General features: G+C 35.6%; 1 protein-coding gene across 4 annotated transcripts in view; it reads right to left on the minus strand.

Moving 5' to 3' along the window:
* cyth1b (cytohesin 1b) overlaps positions 1 to 14,785 on the minus strand; it is a 97,057-nt gene that overhangs the window by 40,804 nt on the left and 41,468 nt on the right. Inside the window, exon 1 of one of the 4 annotated variants that reach the window (XM_073827986.1) lies at positions 8,123 to 8,339. The exons of 2 other annotated variants lie outside the window; for them this stretch is intronic. In XM_073827986.1, the coding sequence (XP_073684087.1) occupies positions 8,123 to 8,150 (28 nt within the window). In that variant the 5' untranslated portion in view covers positions 8,151 to 8,339. Of the gene's footprint in view, positions 1 to 4,323; positions 4,551 to 8,122; positions 8,340 to 14,785 lie in introns of those variants that run through there. One more of the 4 variants, XM_073827988.1, reaches the window with a different exon arrangement.

Here is a 14,785-nt window from a genome sequence, read left to right on the forward strand (position 1 = left end):
TAATTTCCAAGTCAAATGCTGGTCTGAACTCGCAGGCAGGTGCCACTACCGCAGAGACACATGTCTGCCTTTGACATCGATACGAGTACATAAATCTTTAGAGAGAAGCCACTCTAAATTGATGTCAAAGAGTCTGCCAGCCACGTGGATGCAGTTTTATGGGAAGTGGGGTGTCTCTTGTGGGCTTTTATGTTTTGTGTGTGGCCACAGTCCTCTCTGTAAAGCATTACTGCTTAGAAGGGTAATATGAAATGGCTTCTTCTCTGGTTTATGACTTCTATTCAAAAAGGTAGGGTAGGGTGAAAAACTCCATCTCATTTTCTAGTGCACATTTGTGGTTAAAAAATATATACATTTTTATTATTTTTAAGATAAAACCCTTATTCCTCAGCTGGGATCGTGTAGAGCCCTTTGAAGTGGCACTGAAACTGCAATTTCGACCTTGAACCTGTTGATCCCCATTGAGGTCCACTATATAATGAAAAATTTCTCAAAAACCTTAATTTCTTTTCGACTGAAGAAAGAAATATATTATTAGTAGTATTAGTACATATAGTTGTAACTTTCCTTCTCATATTAAAAAGTGCATTAATCAACTTATGATAAAAAGTCAAAGTAATTATACTGTTAAAAAATGGACTCTTAGAGGAATCGCTGTATCATCACAGCCCCTAAGTGCCAGATACATTTCTAAAACGAGATATCAAACTAGGGCGAGCACTCCTGGGAAATGTGATCTAGCTCTGGCTCAGTGTTACCAGCGGTGGCACCTCTTGGCACACTCACAGCGGTGCATCACCCTGCGGATCTCTCACAGCGCAGCCATGTGACTGAAAGAGCAGGCCGTAATCACGCGAACTGCTGCTCGTGTGCACGTCTCCACCGAGTGACTATACTGCAGTAACTGAGTAAATGCTACTTTTAAATACCTTCATGTACAGAAAAACAAAGGACAATCTATAAATGACACTTTCTACAGGCACACAAACTAGGAATCGCCTATTTTATCAACATTATTCTGACATTTGAAATACTTTAAGAACACTGACCCACAGCGTGAGGCAGGACACCATGCCTAACATACTGTCTCTGCTGACCAGGTCAACTCTTTAAACACACTCTTTAAATACCAGACGTGTCACCCCTGCAAACACACACCACAGGGGCAGAGGAATGTGCCGTCATTAATCAAGTCACTGGCTACGTGCTGTCATTTGGACTTTGTAAAGGACCAAAGAAAACATGTGGAACGCAGAGGTTGTTTTGCAGGGAAAACACTAGCCAAACATCTCTTATAAGCCATGTCTGCTCCGACTGATCGATCGAAGATGAAGAGAAGAAAAGGTCAATTAAAAAAAAAAATAAACATGACTATTAATCCTGGAGAGCCCCAGTTTTGGTTTCAAACCTAGTGAGCTGTCTACATAGAAATCATATCAAGAAATCATACTTTTGAAGCAGACGCAGGTTCCAAAACACCAAATTTGGGCCAAATAAGGTAACATCCCATGTATTCTTTGTGAAGCAGACAATCTCATAATCCACTGCAACAAGTGACAGAAAATATCCACGATGGCAGATGAAACAAGAAAAATGTTAACTAGAAACCGCTTAAAGGATTAGTTCACTTCCAGATAAAAAATTTCCTGGTAATTTCCTCACCCCTATGTCATCCAAGATGTTCATGTCTTTCTTCAGTCGAAAAGAAATTAAGGTTTTTGAAGAAAACATTCCAGGATTTTTCTCCATATAGTGGACTTCAATAGGGATCAGCAGGTTGAAGGTCCAAATTGCAGTTTCAATGCAGCTTCAAAGAGCTCTACATGATCCCAGGCGAGGAATAAGGATCTTACTTAGTGAAGCGATCAGTCATTTTCTATAAAAAAAAAAAAACTAAAAATTGATATACTTTAACCATAAATGCTCATCTTGCACTAGCGACTTCACACACTATATAGGACAGGTCACGCACGAAATAGGTGGAAGCACCAACCCAGTGTTTACGAAGCGAACATGCAAAGGAAGTCAATCAGCTTTTACAAAAAAGTTCAAACAAAGATGACAGAAGCTTTTGAAGTTGGAGGAGAAAACGAGATGGAGTTTTTCGCCCTACCATACCTTTCTAAAGCAAAGTACACAGATGAAGAACTAACCACGCGTGATTTTTCAAACATCATTACTGATGCTGAAAGTAAATACATTTTTTAGGAAATTAACAACTGTTTCTCTAGATAAGACTAGGGCTGCACGATTAATCGCACGATGTTGTGAGGCGTGTTTAGTCAGTGAAGCCGGTACTTTGATTAGGAGTAAATCTCCATCACGTGCGTTCAGCTGGAGTGGCAATTAATACACAGAGACGTAAATCACTGACAAGCTACGCCAAATAGGGTTGTGACGATGAGGAAATTTCCCCACCGGTTAATCGGCATGTGACAACACCGGTAATACCGGTATCACCGTGGGGGTGGGGGTTTCCTATTTTTTCTGCTTTTAAATAGCTTATAAATGCGTGCGTATTATACTTTCACTTTCAGTTTTGTGGGAATTGGCAATTCGGCGTCAATTGTTTTAATGGACGACAACGAAACTATAAAAAAAAAACTTTGAACCCAAAATATTGCCAAACAGGTGCTTTTGGACACTAAATAGTCCGCCATTCTCTTTCTGTAAATTCGACTCCTCGCACAGATAATTAACACGGCCAATTCACCATCAGCAATCACACTCCGTATCCAAGCACTACAAGAGAATCCCTTTAAATAGCCAAGCAGTCTTACCTTCATCATCTCTTGTTTTCAGCATCCCTCTCCCTGGGCAGGGGGAGTGCCCCGGGCTCGGCCAAACATGCTTAACTTTTACGCTGTTTATTATATGTAAGCGCGAACTCCTCACGTGATAAATGAAATATGACGCATTGTAGCTATGTTCAGTTTTTAATTATATTGCATGCTCTCGTCTTAAGTAAATTATTTAGAATGATATTTTCCATTCAATTCAAATAAATATTTAATAAAAAAACGAATACTTAAAAAAAAAAAAAAAAAAAAAAGTGGAGACGGTGTCACGGTGGAAAAGTGATGTCACCGGTGTTGCGTCTTAAAACCGGTAACACCGTCTATCGTGGCAAGCCTAACGCCAAATCGCGCTTAAAATCACATTCGATTTTGAGCGCGATTTGGCGTAGCTTGTCAGTGATTTACGCCTCTGTGTATTAATTGCCGAACGCTGAACGCACGTGATGGAGCTGTACTCCTAATCAAAGTACCGGCTTCATTGACTAAACACACCTCACAACATCGTGCGATTAATCGTGCAGCCCTAGATAAGACCCTTCTTCATTGGCTGGGATTGTGTGAGCCCTTTGAAGCTGCATTGAAACTGCAATTTGGACCTTCAACCCTTTGGGTTCCAGTGAAGTCCACTATTTCACACTTTTTCTTTCAGGTCATTGCACAGGACCGGCTGAAGGTCTTGCTAGCAAAGTACTTGATTGAGAAACGTCATTGTTTGTTTCCGTTTATCATATTTGATGATGTATGTGTATTTGTGTCGATTAGTGATTAAATTAATAAAATCCTAAACTAAATCTCTCAGGTTTCATTAGAAATATCTTAATTTGCAACAAATGATGACAGAATTTTCATTTTTGAATCTACTAACCTTGAAACTGTCAGTGTTTTTACAACTGGCTGCTACCTTGAACAAAAACATTCGGTTTGATGACACTTTTGATGGCAACTCTATCTTGAGTATGGAGGTTTGTTACCACCAATAGAACCACATTTACAATACACTGGCCAAACATATTTACATCAAGCATGTTTAAGGCCTTAGAAGACAGCTTGCTAGGTTTTGCCACAGAGCCAATATACTACACCTCAAAACCGCAACTATCATCAATAATCTTGGTTCAAACATCAGTTGATACAAGAACACCCACTACTTGCTCTGTCTAGGCACTGTCTCTGCAAACAGACTGATAAGAAAGGCAGCTAAAGAACACAAGCCACAGATCAGAATAACAGCATAATCAACTCATCCCAGAGGCTCATACAAAGCCTTCGTCTAAACAAGCTACAAGTCCTGTGGCTGCCACGAGTTTCCAGATGTCATACTGACTCTCATTCTACGGTGACTATTCAGCTAGTGAGGGGAAAAGCCATCCACAGGCCTGCAATAGAAACTGGCATTGGGTTTGTCAAAGTGTGCATTCTATTTCCTAAGATGTGGCATATGCACTGCTTTAAGATTTAGAAAGAAGTCAAATTATAAAAGAAGAAAAATGACCCTAAATGCACAAGAAAGAAAATGTCAATGTACCTGTGTGAAATAATCCTGTAAGCGCTGAATGACAGTTCTAAGCCTTCACAATTCTTTTGAAATCCATTTAGCCGGCAAAATGCACCTTAATGCGAAAAACCAGCGGAAGTCTAACTCTCAAGGTCTTGCAGTAATGCAGGTCTTCCAGCGCTCCATGTGTGAGTGGAAGTGATGCTACAGAAAGATGAGGCGGCCAGTTTGAGATCCCGACTGCTCTGCTCTCAGCACAAACTCTGCTATATCCGAAAATGACCCCCTCCTCTCCTCCTCATGTTCTTTCTCTTTATCGCTCTCTGCAACCCTCTCCTCTTGTCTCCTCCCCCGGCACACACTCATTTCAGCACACTCAAGAGCTCCACACTGTGGCTGTACAGAATTTTGCCCCAATGTTATTTTAATATACACTACCATTCAAAAATTTGGTTTAAGTAAGTTTTTTTTTTTTCAGCAAGGATGCATTATATTGACCTAAAGTGACACACTACCAGTCAAACGTTTTAATGTTTTTTGAAGAATTGTCTTTTGCTCACTAAGCCTGCATTTATTTGATCCAAAACACAGCAAAAGCAGTAATATTGTGAAATATTTGTACTATTTGAAATAACTGCTTTCTATTTGAATGCATTTTAAAATTGAATTTAATCCTGTGATCAAAGCTAAATTTTCAGCATCATTACTCCAGTCTTCAGTGTCACATGATCCTTCAGAAAATATTAAAATATGCTGACGATAAAGACATTTATAATCTTACAAAAGATTTCTATTTTAGATAAATGCTGTTCTTCTGAACTTTCTGTTCATCAAAGAAACAAAAAAAATAACATAAACATGTTTTCAACATAATAACAATAAATGTTTTTGAGCAACAAATCAGAATATTAGAATGATTTCTGAAGGATCATGTGACTGGAGTAATGATGGTAAAAATTTAGCTTTGAAATCACATGAATAAATTATATATTTGAATAATTATATATAATTACATAAAATATATCCAAACAGAAAACATTTTATATTTTAAACAGTAAAAACATTTCGCAATATTACTATTTTACTGTATTTTTTAATCAAATAAATGCACCCTTTGTTAACATTAGAAACATATTTCAAACACATTTAAAAAAAATTACCAACCCCAGAGTAAAAATTAAATAAAATAAAAAAAAACGGTTAAGATTTGGAACTCAAAGCAAAGCAGTCAATGGCGAGTATAACATAAATGTGTATAAAATACAATTAATGACAAATTATTAACTTTTAAAAATTTTAAATAAATATTTTTTATCAATATTCAATCAGAACTTACAAAAAAAATCTATTATTTCAAAAAAAAACACAACAGGTGCACTATTTTCAGACAAAGCTGTCAATATATTTTAAAACTGACAGGTCAATAAAAGTTTACCTACAGAAACACAAAATATAAATAAAACAACATCGGAAGCGTTAAGGAAATTCTTAAAAAAATTACTGAACGACACAATTTTTAAAAAAAAGCAACAGAAAAGAAGATTGTGTAGACTAAAGTGACTTAATTGTTCTGCTCCACTTTTGTCTCATTTCTATTCCATCCATAATAAACGAGTCAGAAAGCAAACATGCCTCTCCCTCATGGATGTGTTTGCACTTAGGCATGTCGTGGTTTCTATCCTATACTGTCCAGTTTTCCCTAAACAGTAGCGGCTCACAATATGAATGCAAACAGAGCACAATCACAGTCCTGTTTGGCCTGTTTTCTACCATCAGCAACCCGTATTCATAAACTCAAAATACTCAACAGGACAAGCTTTGGTTCCCTTACCAGAAAAAAATCTGATCTAGATGTAACCTGAATTCAGTCAGAAAATATCACTCGATAACACAGAAGAAAACTCTAAGGACATGGATTCAGAAATTCAGAACTGGAAAAGCCGCTCCTAAAGGAGAACCGGGCGAGACAGGACTTACTTAATCTAGAGGACTTGATTTGGGGTTGCACCAAGTAAAGCCACTGCTGACCTGGATTTCCGGGGTAAGGAGGGTACGGATGGAAAGAGGATTGGTCTCAGCCACCCACTTCCCAATGTCAATACAGTCACAAGGAAGGGAGTTTAGGGAAAATTAAAAACATCACTAAACTACTTTATGAGATGAATCTTTTTAAAGACTACACCCACATTAATTAAGGCTGCATGGAAAACTTTTGCCTTCACTGCAACTGAAATTAAGCCTCCTTTACAGCTTGCTTTATCTAGAAATATTGTTGAAAAGGAATTAAACAAATTTTTAAGCTAAAAATAAACTTTCTAAACAAACTGCCTTTAATTTGAGGTGCAACATATCAGGGTAGTTATCCTTTAGGCCTATGCCTGATCGGTCTCACATCTGTCAGTAGTGTGACCGTGCTATTTCTGAACAGAGCATCCTGTTTGTCTCATATGAGACTGAGGGGCTCTGTGTCAGCACATGCATATCTCACATCTGAATAGACAAAAGGGAGAGAAGCAATGAGTAATAAAAAGACTTTTCAATCAAGCATTAATAATTAAATCTACTTTTTACACCCACCTCATTTTAAAACAAAAATGAGCAACTCATTTGTTGATTGCATCATATTAATTACGAGCTATTTTATAGTGTCATCATAACCCACTCCCAATGACTCAGAAACACCATCCATGAAACTGGCTAAAAATTCACAATAATTGGATTACATAGATAGATAGACAGATAGATAGACAGATAGATTCTTAAGCTTGCACCACATTAAATTATGTGCTGCAGAAACTGTTAATATTTTTCTGGACACTTTCAAGATGTTTTGGTTAAAAAAAAATTCAAAACAACAGCATTTACTTAAAATATATATTTTTTTGTAACAGCGTAAAAATATTTGCTGTCACTTTCGATCAATTTATTGTGTTAAATTTGAATAGTGGTGTATTTAAAACTTTTTTTCCCCAAAGAAAAAGTATATACTGAGTTTTGACGGTTTCACTAGTTGGTTGTTAAAGACACAATATAAGTACAAAGCTGAAGCCAATAAAAAGTCACACTCATATGAATATTTTGATATAAATATAACAGGGAAGTGTTTTACTGTTTGTTACTTCTAAAGGACAGATTTACAGAGTTCGTGCAGTTCTTTTTTCCAATACACAAAACTTTTTCTCACAAGTGTCAGAATAGCCTGCCATACTGAATGAGCTGCTCTCAGAACGATAAAAAAAGCCACATGTGTGGGTAGTTTTTGTATTGTTTAAGTCTGACTAATTTATCTAAATCGTTTCTTTTGAACAGTTTAGGTCGAAGTGCCAATTCAAAACTGATTTAGCAATTCTTTCAAGTAAAAAAAAAAAACTTTAACTTTTATTTGTAAGCAAGTTATTTATTTCAGTTCTCACTGTCAGCTCAAGCATCGGTTCTCGGTTCACGAATCGAACATGTTCGAAAGTGAGATGCTAATTCTCAAACCAACAGTTTCTGAAACACAAATATGGTCCAAAGTTTCGCTAAACTCTACTGGTAACGACAGAAATTGCAACTATAGTTGCTTTTGGGAAACGAGCCCTGACTGGTTATTTAACAACGGTTGAATCGATTCACCAATAAGATCCGATTCGAACGAATGATTCATTCCTAAACATCGTTATACAGTACATTGCCCTTCAGAAAGAATGGACCTGTTGCATTTATCGACCCTGTTTCTATTAACATATAACCACCCAGACGACATAAGACAAAAAAAAAAACACACCAATAATATGTAAACACCACTGACTGCCCACTGCAAATATGAAAACTGAGGAGATCCACTCACCGATTCCATCTTCTGATTTCAGCACCATGATCACAGCGAGCTCTTGCGCTGCACTTGTGGCTCGGAGCAATTACCTGCTAGCGGTTTAACAGACCTCACACCTCAACCTGCTAACGCGCTGTTTTGAACAGTTTCGAAAACCACGTCTTAAAAAACAAGAGATGAAAAGGTTGTTTGAAAGTATTCACAGTTACCGCAGAGACCGGATGTCACTGCGTGAAACCCTCATGCTCTGCAGACGGGGCGTGTCCTGTCGATGACGAACAACCAATCAGCCTCAAGCATTGGTTTTAGGGTTTTTAAGTGTGCGTGCAGACACACACACACACACACACACACACACACACACACACACACACACACACAGAGAGAGAGAGAGAGAGAGAGAGAGAGAGAGAGAGAGAGAGAGAGAGAGAGAGAGAGAGAGAGAAACATTTCAGGATCTGAAAAGAATCTTAAAAAAATTATAGGAGTCTAAATTTTAGGGAGTATGGTAGTGTCCATATAACTACCCACACATGTGGCTTTTTATCGTTCTGAGAGCAGCTCATTCAGGATGGCAGGCTATTCTGACAGTTGTGGGAGGAAAGTTTTGTACATTGGAAAAAAGAACTGCACGAACTCTGTAAATCTGTCCTTTCGAAGTAACAGTAAAACCCTTCCCTATTATATATAGAGCAAAACATTCATAAGAGTATGACTTTTTATTGCTTGGTTTCAGCTTTGTATTCATATTGTGTCTTTAACAACCAACTAGTGAAACCGTCAAAACTCAATATATGCTTTTTCTTTGGGGGAAAAAAAGTTTTAAATACACCACTATTCAAATTTAACTAAATAAATCAATCAAAAGTGATGGTAAATATTTTTACGCTGTTACAAAAAAATATATTTTAAGTAAATGCTGTTGTTTTGAATATTTTGTTCACCAAAACATCTTGAAAGATTGTATCATAGTGTCCAGAAAAATATCAAAAACAGTTTTCAACAATGACAACATTTTGCATTGTAATATTTTACAATATGACTGTTTTAATGTATTTAAATCAAATACATGCAGCCTTAGCATGTGACGTCTTCGAAATGACAGCAAATATTTTTACACAGTTACAAAAAATATATATTTCAGATAAATGCTCTTGTTCTGAACTTTTTATTCACCAAAACATCTTGGAAAAAAATGTATCAGTGTCCACAAATATATTAAAAACTGTTTATACCATTGACAATAATAAGAAATGTTTCTTTAGCAGCAAATCAACATATTAGAATGATTTGTGAGGGATCATGTGACACTAAAAACTACTTTAAAATAAAAAAAAACAATTGTATTGCATTGTAATATTTCACAATATGTATTTTATATGTAAATGTGTAAATGTATTTTAATCAAATAAATGTAGCTTTGGCATAAGAGACGTCTTCAAAATGACAGCAAATATTTTTACATTGTTACACAAAAAATATATTTCAAGTATATGCTGTTGTTTTGAACTTTTTATTTACCAAAACATCTTGAAAAAAAATGTAGTGTCTACAAAAATATTAAAAACGGTTTTCAACATTGAGAAATTACAATAATAAAAAAAGTTTCTTGACCGGCAAATCAACATATTAATATGATTTGGGAGGGATCATGTGGCACTGAAGACTCTTTTAAAATAAAAAAGCAATTGTTTTGCATTGTAATAGTTCACAATATGACTGTTTTAATGTATTTTAATCAAATAAATGCAGCCTTGGCATAAGAGATGTCTTTAAAATGACAGCAAATATTTTTACACTATTAAAAAAATATTTTTCAAGTAAATGCTGTTGTTTTAAACTTTTTATTCACCAAAACATACTGAAAAAAAGTGTCAGTGTCCACACAAATATTAAAAACTGTTTATACCATTGACAATAATAAGAAATGTTTCTTAAGCAACAAATCAACATATTAGAATGATTTGTGAGGGATCATGTGACACTAAAGACTCTTTTAAAATAAAAAAGCAATTCTTTTGCATTGTAATATTTCACAATATGACTGTTTTTAAAGTATTTTAATCAAATAAACGCAGCCTTGGCATAAGAGACGTCTTCAAAATGACAGCAAATATGTTTACAATGTTACAAAAAAATTTTTTAAGTAAATTCTGTTGTTTTTACATTTTTATTCACCAAAACATCTTGGAAAAAAAGCATCAGTGTCCAAAAAATATTGAAAACAATGTTTTAAACATTCACAATATAATATGAAATGTTTCTTAAGCAGCAAATCAACATATTAGAATGATTTGTGAGGGATCATCTGAAACTGAAGATTATCTTTTATAATAAAAAACAATTGTTTAGCACTGTATTATTTCACAATATTACTGTTTTAACTGTATTTTAATCAAATAAATGCAGCCTTAGCATAACAAAAGTCTTTCGAAAACAAAAATCTAGACACTAATCTCCATACAAACTAAAAAGTGATTAGCAGATCTATGCTCTTTTAAAAGTTGCATATATCTTTCAACTATTGACCTGAAATAGCCTGAAAGACACAAATAAAGCAGACGGAAAAGACTTAAGATGTTTAAGGGACGTTCAAGCCTTCCAGCTACTCTTGTACACAGAGGCTTGTTTTCTCTTCTCACCCCCAGGAGGAAAGTCACATCTTAACCGTGACCAATGGCTGATTATCCTCAATACGGGATGACCGAGCACTACGTGAACAAGCTCTTTGTTTGGATGTTTACTAATCCTTTATGAGTGCTCAAGAACAAATGTGGAACTAATTTCAGACGGTAAAAAGCCAACAAAAATACATCAAAGTTTTTAATAGGTGTGAATTTAAGTTGAGCATTAGACACAGTACACTACATCAACCTTGAGTTGTGAAACTGATTTAGCTCTTTCGGTATCTGAAATTCATAAATCTGATGCAACTATGGCTTGTGTGTATAGTATTAGAAGCACACGGAATACATCATTCTAATGACGCTTTGTTTATATGTGTTACTTCAGAGAAAAGGGTGTGGATGGCAAACGCCAGCTGCTCTCTATTGAGCACAGCCTGGTGTTTACCAGTAAAATAAATGCTAAGTGATGAGTTATTGCCAAGTGGGCTGAGAAATGACACAAAGCAGACTAAAACTGTAAATCAAACAAGGAATCTTCCTCAAAGATAATGAGCTAATAAAACTTGGTAATGAAATAAGTTGTGTTTTCGTGGGATAAACACTGATGTTGCAGTCCCACTCTTTGTCAGCGAGACATTATTTCCATGTTTCGAAAGCACTGATTTGCTGACTTAGTAAGTACTAAAGAAACGAAAGTTTGTATGTTAAAGCAAAATATGCTGTTTTTAATGTCAAATACTTACATTAACCAATTACTTACTTCAATATTTAAAATTGTTGTCAATAACAAAAGACTGTTTAAAGTTGTAGCCTATCTAAATTATACATGTAAAAAAACAGGAGCTCATAGGGCTGCAATATTAATACAGAAATCATTATTGTATAGTTTATTGCTCTTTATAGATTATTGACCTTATGACCTTAGCCAAGTCTACCACCAATTATGCAAAAACTTCCGTTATAATCATTGAAGCTACATAAATAATATTTTATTTACATCGTATCTGCACTGTGTTGTTTATGATGAGGGAATTCACGACTGTTCGCAATCTAAGCGCTTCAGCACGTTTTTAGCGTTGACTAAGCTAATCGCCTCTGATTGGCCAAAGAACTTCTAAATACAACAGAAACGCGTTTGATTGGTTATAAGGCTCATCGCTCCACAAAACAGTGATGCAGTGTGAGCGAATCAATGTACTGTAATTCCGCGAATTGACGCGTTTCATTCTGTTTCGCATATTATTTTAATCTCGACAGCCGTAATACGTTGTTTAATTGCGTGGTCTTGAAATTATGGTGCACTTTTGCCACAAGCCCTCAGTAATTTCCTACCCTGTGGTGCTACAAGACAAGCTCATCTTATTTTCCCCCTCAAGAACTGAGGCAGATATTGCAGACAGGACCAACGTGATCAAAACCTCCTGTATGCTTTTGGTGTTTCTGAGTTTTTGAAATATGTACCTGACACTTTCTATGACAAATCAAGACATATTCACAAGCTAGCACTTGAGGAAAAACCTTGCTGTTCTCGAAAGTACCAGACTGCCAAAATGACACTCTCTTGTGCTTGCTTTTGCTTCACCCAGACACATAATTCAGCGGGTTATTACTTACATGTCAGCCTACTGATGATTAAATGCACCAAGTCTGGGTCACTTTGACATGACCATTCTTCACTGTTCAAATATAAAGTATTTGATATACACTAGAGTCAAATAGACTTAAATAAATTAAAGGGATAGTTAGCCAAAAAATGAAAATTCTGTCATTAATTACCCTCATGTTGTTCTAAACCCATAAGACCTTCGTTCATCTTTGGATCACAAATTAAGGTACTTTTAATGAAATCCAAGCATTTTCTGACCCTCCACAGACAGCAAGGGTCCTTCCACGTTCAAGGTCCAGAAATGTACCAGGAACATCGACAAAATAGTTCATGTGACATCAGTGGTTCAACTGTAATTTTATGAGGCTACAAGAATAGTCTTTGAGTGAAAAAAAATAAATGTATTCAACAATTCAAACAAATCAATTGTAGAGTAGATGAACAATATTCTGAATATAAACGAAGGTCTTACAGGTTTGGAACAGCATGAGGGTGAGTAATTAATGACAGAATTTTCATTTTTTTGGTGAACTACCCCCTTAACTAAATATATACTAAATATAAGACCCCATTTTGAGGTCTGTTTTGAACTTTCTATTTATCAATGGGTACTGATAAAATGGATCACAATTTTTACAAAAATATTAAGCAGCACATCACTAAATCAGCAAATTAGAAGTATTTCTGAAGGATCATGTGACACTGAAGTCTGGAGTAATGATGCTGAAAATTCAGCTTTGCATCACAGAAATAAATTACATTTGAAAATATATTATAATAGAAAACAGTGATTTTAAATTGCAATAATATTTCAGAATATTTAAATAAATGCCATCTTGGAGACAATTAGATACTTGAGTAATATAAAAAAAAAATATGCAAGAATTCCAGGACTATACTGAGACGCTCGCATACTTCTTGTTAACTTTCAGTTGTCATGGCAACGAGTGCTTACTAAGTTTGTAATTCTATGCAAAATAATTTAGATGTGTGGGTAGATTCATAACAATACCATGATCATGAACAAACACACATACAGAAAGAAATACAAAGACCATAAAATCCTTTGAATAAAACAATATTACAATGGAAGAAAAATATCCACAAGCATACTGAACAGAAGTCAAACAATATGTTTACAGAGTTAATTTTAACTCTGTTTCCATGACACTCACTAGGAAGTGAGAAGAAGATTATTTCAAGATTTGAAGCATTTCTTAACATTTTGTAAACAGTGGAATTATGGTTTGGTCTCTCTTTTCATGCCTAACTCTCACATTGCCATTACACTTGTGACAGCACAAGCTTTTCTAATTACATCTGGGGATCTGTTTATGATTAATAAATTATAATAATCAGGGCTCGAAATTGCGACCATTTTGGTCGCATATGCGACCAAAAATTAATCTGTGCGACCTCTCATTATATTTGGAAGCATTTGTGCGAGTGAGAGAAATGAGTGTGGTGCGACTCGGTTTCCAAACTGTCGCTAGCCGAACTAACGTAACTGCACAGACTGCTGTGAGCTGATACAGTGACGGTTTCTCCAACATTACATAACTATTTAAACTTCATCTTCACATTATTACCTTAAATGCAGATATTATGCAGGAAGGGCTCGCAAAATCGCTAGCCCGACGTCCCGGGGCTATTGTGTTTCCAGTCGGGCTACCAGAATGTTTCACCGGACTGTCAGACGGGCAGAGACGGGTAAAGTAGAGGACTTCTGCAGGTCCTTAAAACTCCTCAATTTCTTTGTATCAAATGTAAGGCCATAAAAAGTTGTAAATATGTAAAATAGTATAAGAAAAGTCTTGATTATAAGTTTAAGAGACGGAAAGACGATCGCGTTTGGGTTGGATTAATCTTCAAAAAGGCAATGATGTCATTGTATAAATATGTGCACTGCACGTTTCAAAGTCAAAACGCGGCACAGATGTCTTTATATGAATGTCTCTGAAGGGAACCGACTGTCCTCAGAAACGTGTCCTTGGCATTTTCATTTCATGTCTGATAAACAGCGTTAATGCTGATTTGTGAACAGCCGTTACTAGGGAAACCGTAATATTTCAGCGCTCCTAAAGCGCCCCCTAGTGACAGAATATTTTTATTTCCAATACATTTTTTCAGCTGTTTATGGTCAAATTATTGGAATTATCGATCCATGTGTAAATGTGAAAGAAGTTAATGTGCCTTTTAAAAATCTAAACAATTAAGTAATACTAATGTTATATATCTTATATAAATATAAGAAATTATATACTTGATTTATCCCTTTTAATGGTATAAAGGTTGAAATGCCCTTGTATTAGATATTTTGTGCCTGTATCTGAATCATAAATCATGTAATTTTATGGCTTAATATTCTACCGTACATTGTCCAACCCCACTCATACTGTTCATTTAACTTGTGTAGCTCTTAAAAAAAGGGTCATAAATTGCCTT

Source organism: Garra rufa, chromosome 22 (genome assembly GCF_049309525.1).
Source record: "Garra rufa chromosome 22, GarRuf1.0, whole genome shotgun sequence".
NCBI lineage: Eukaryota > Metazoa > Chordata > Actinopteri > Cypriniformes > Cyprinidae > Garra > Garra rufa.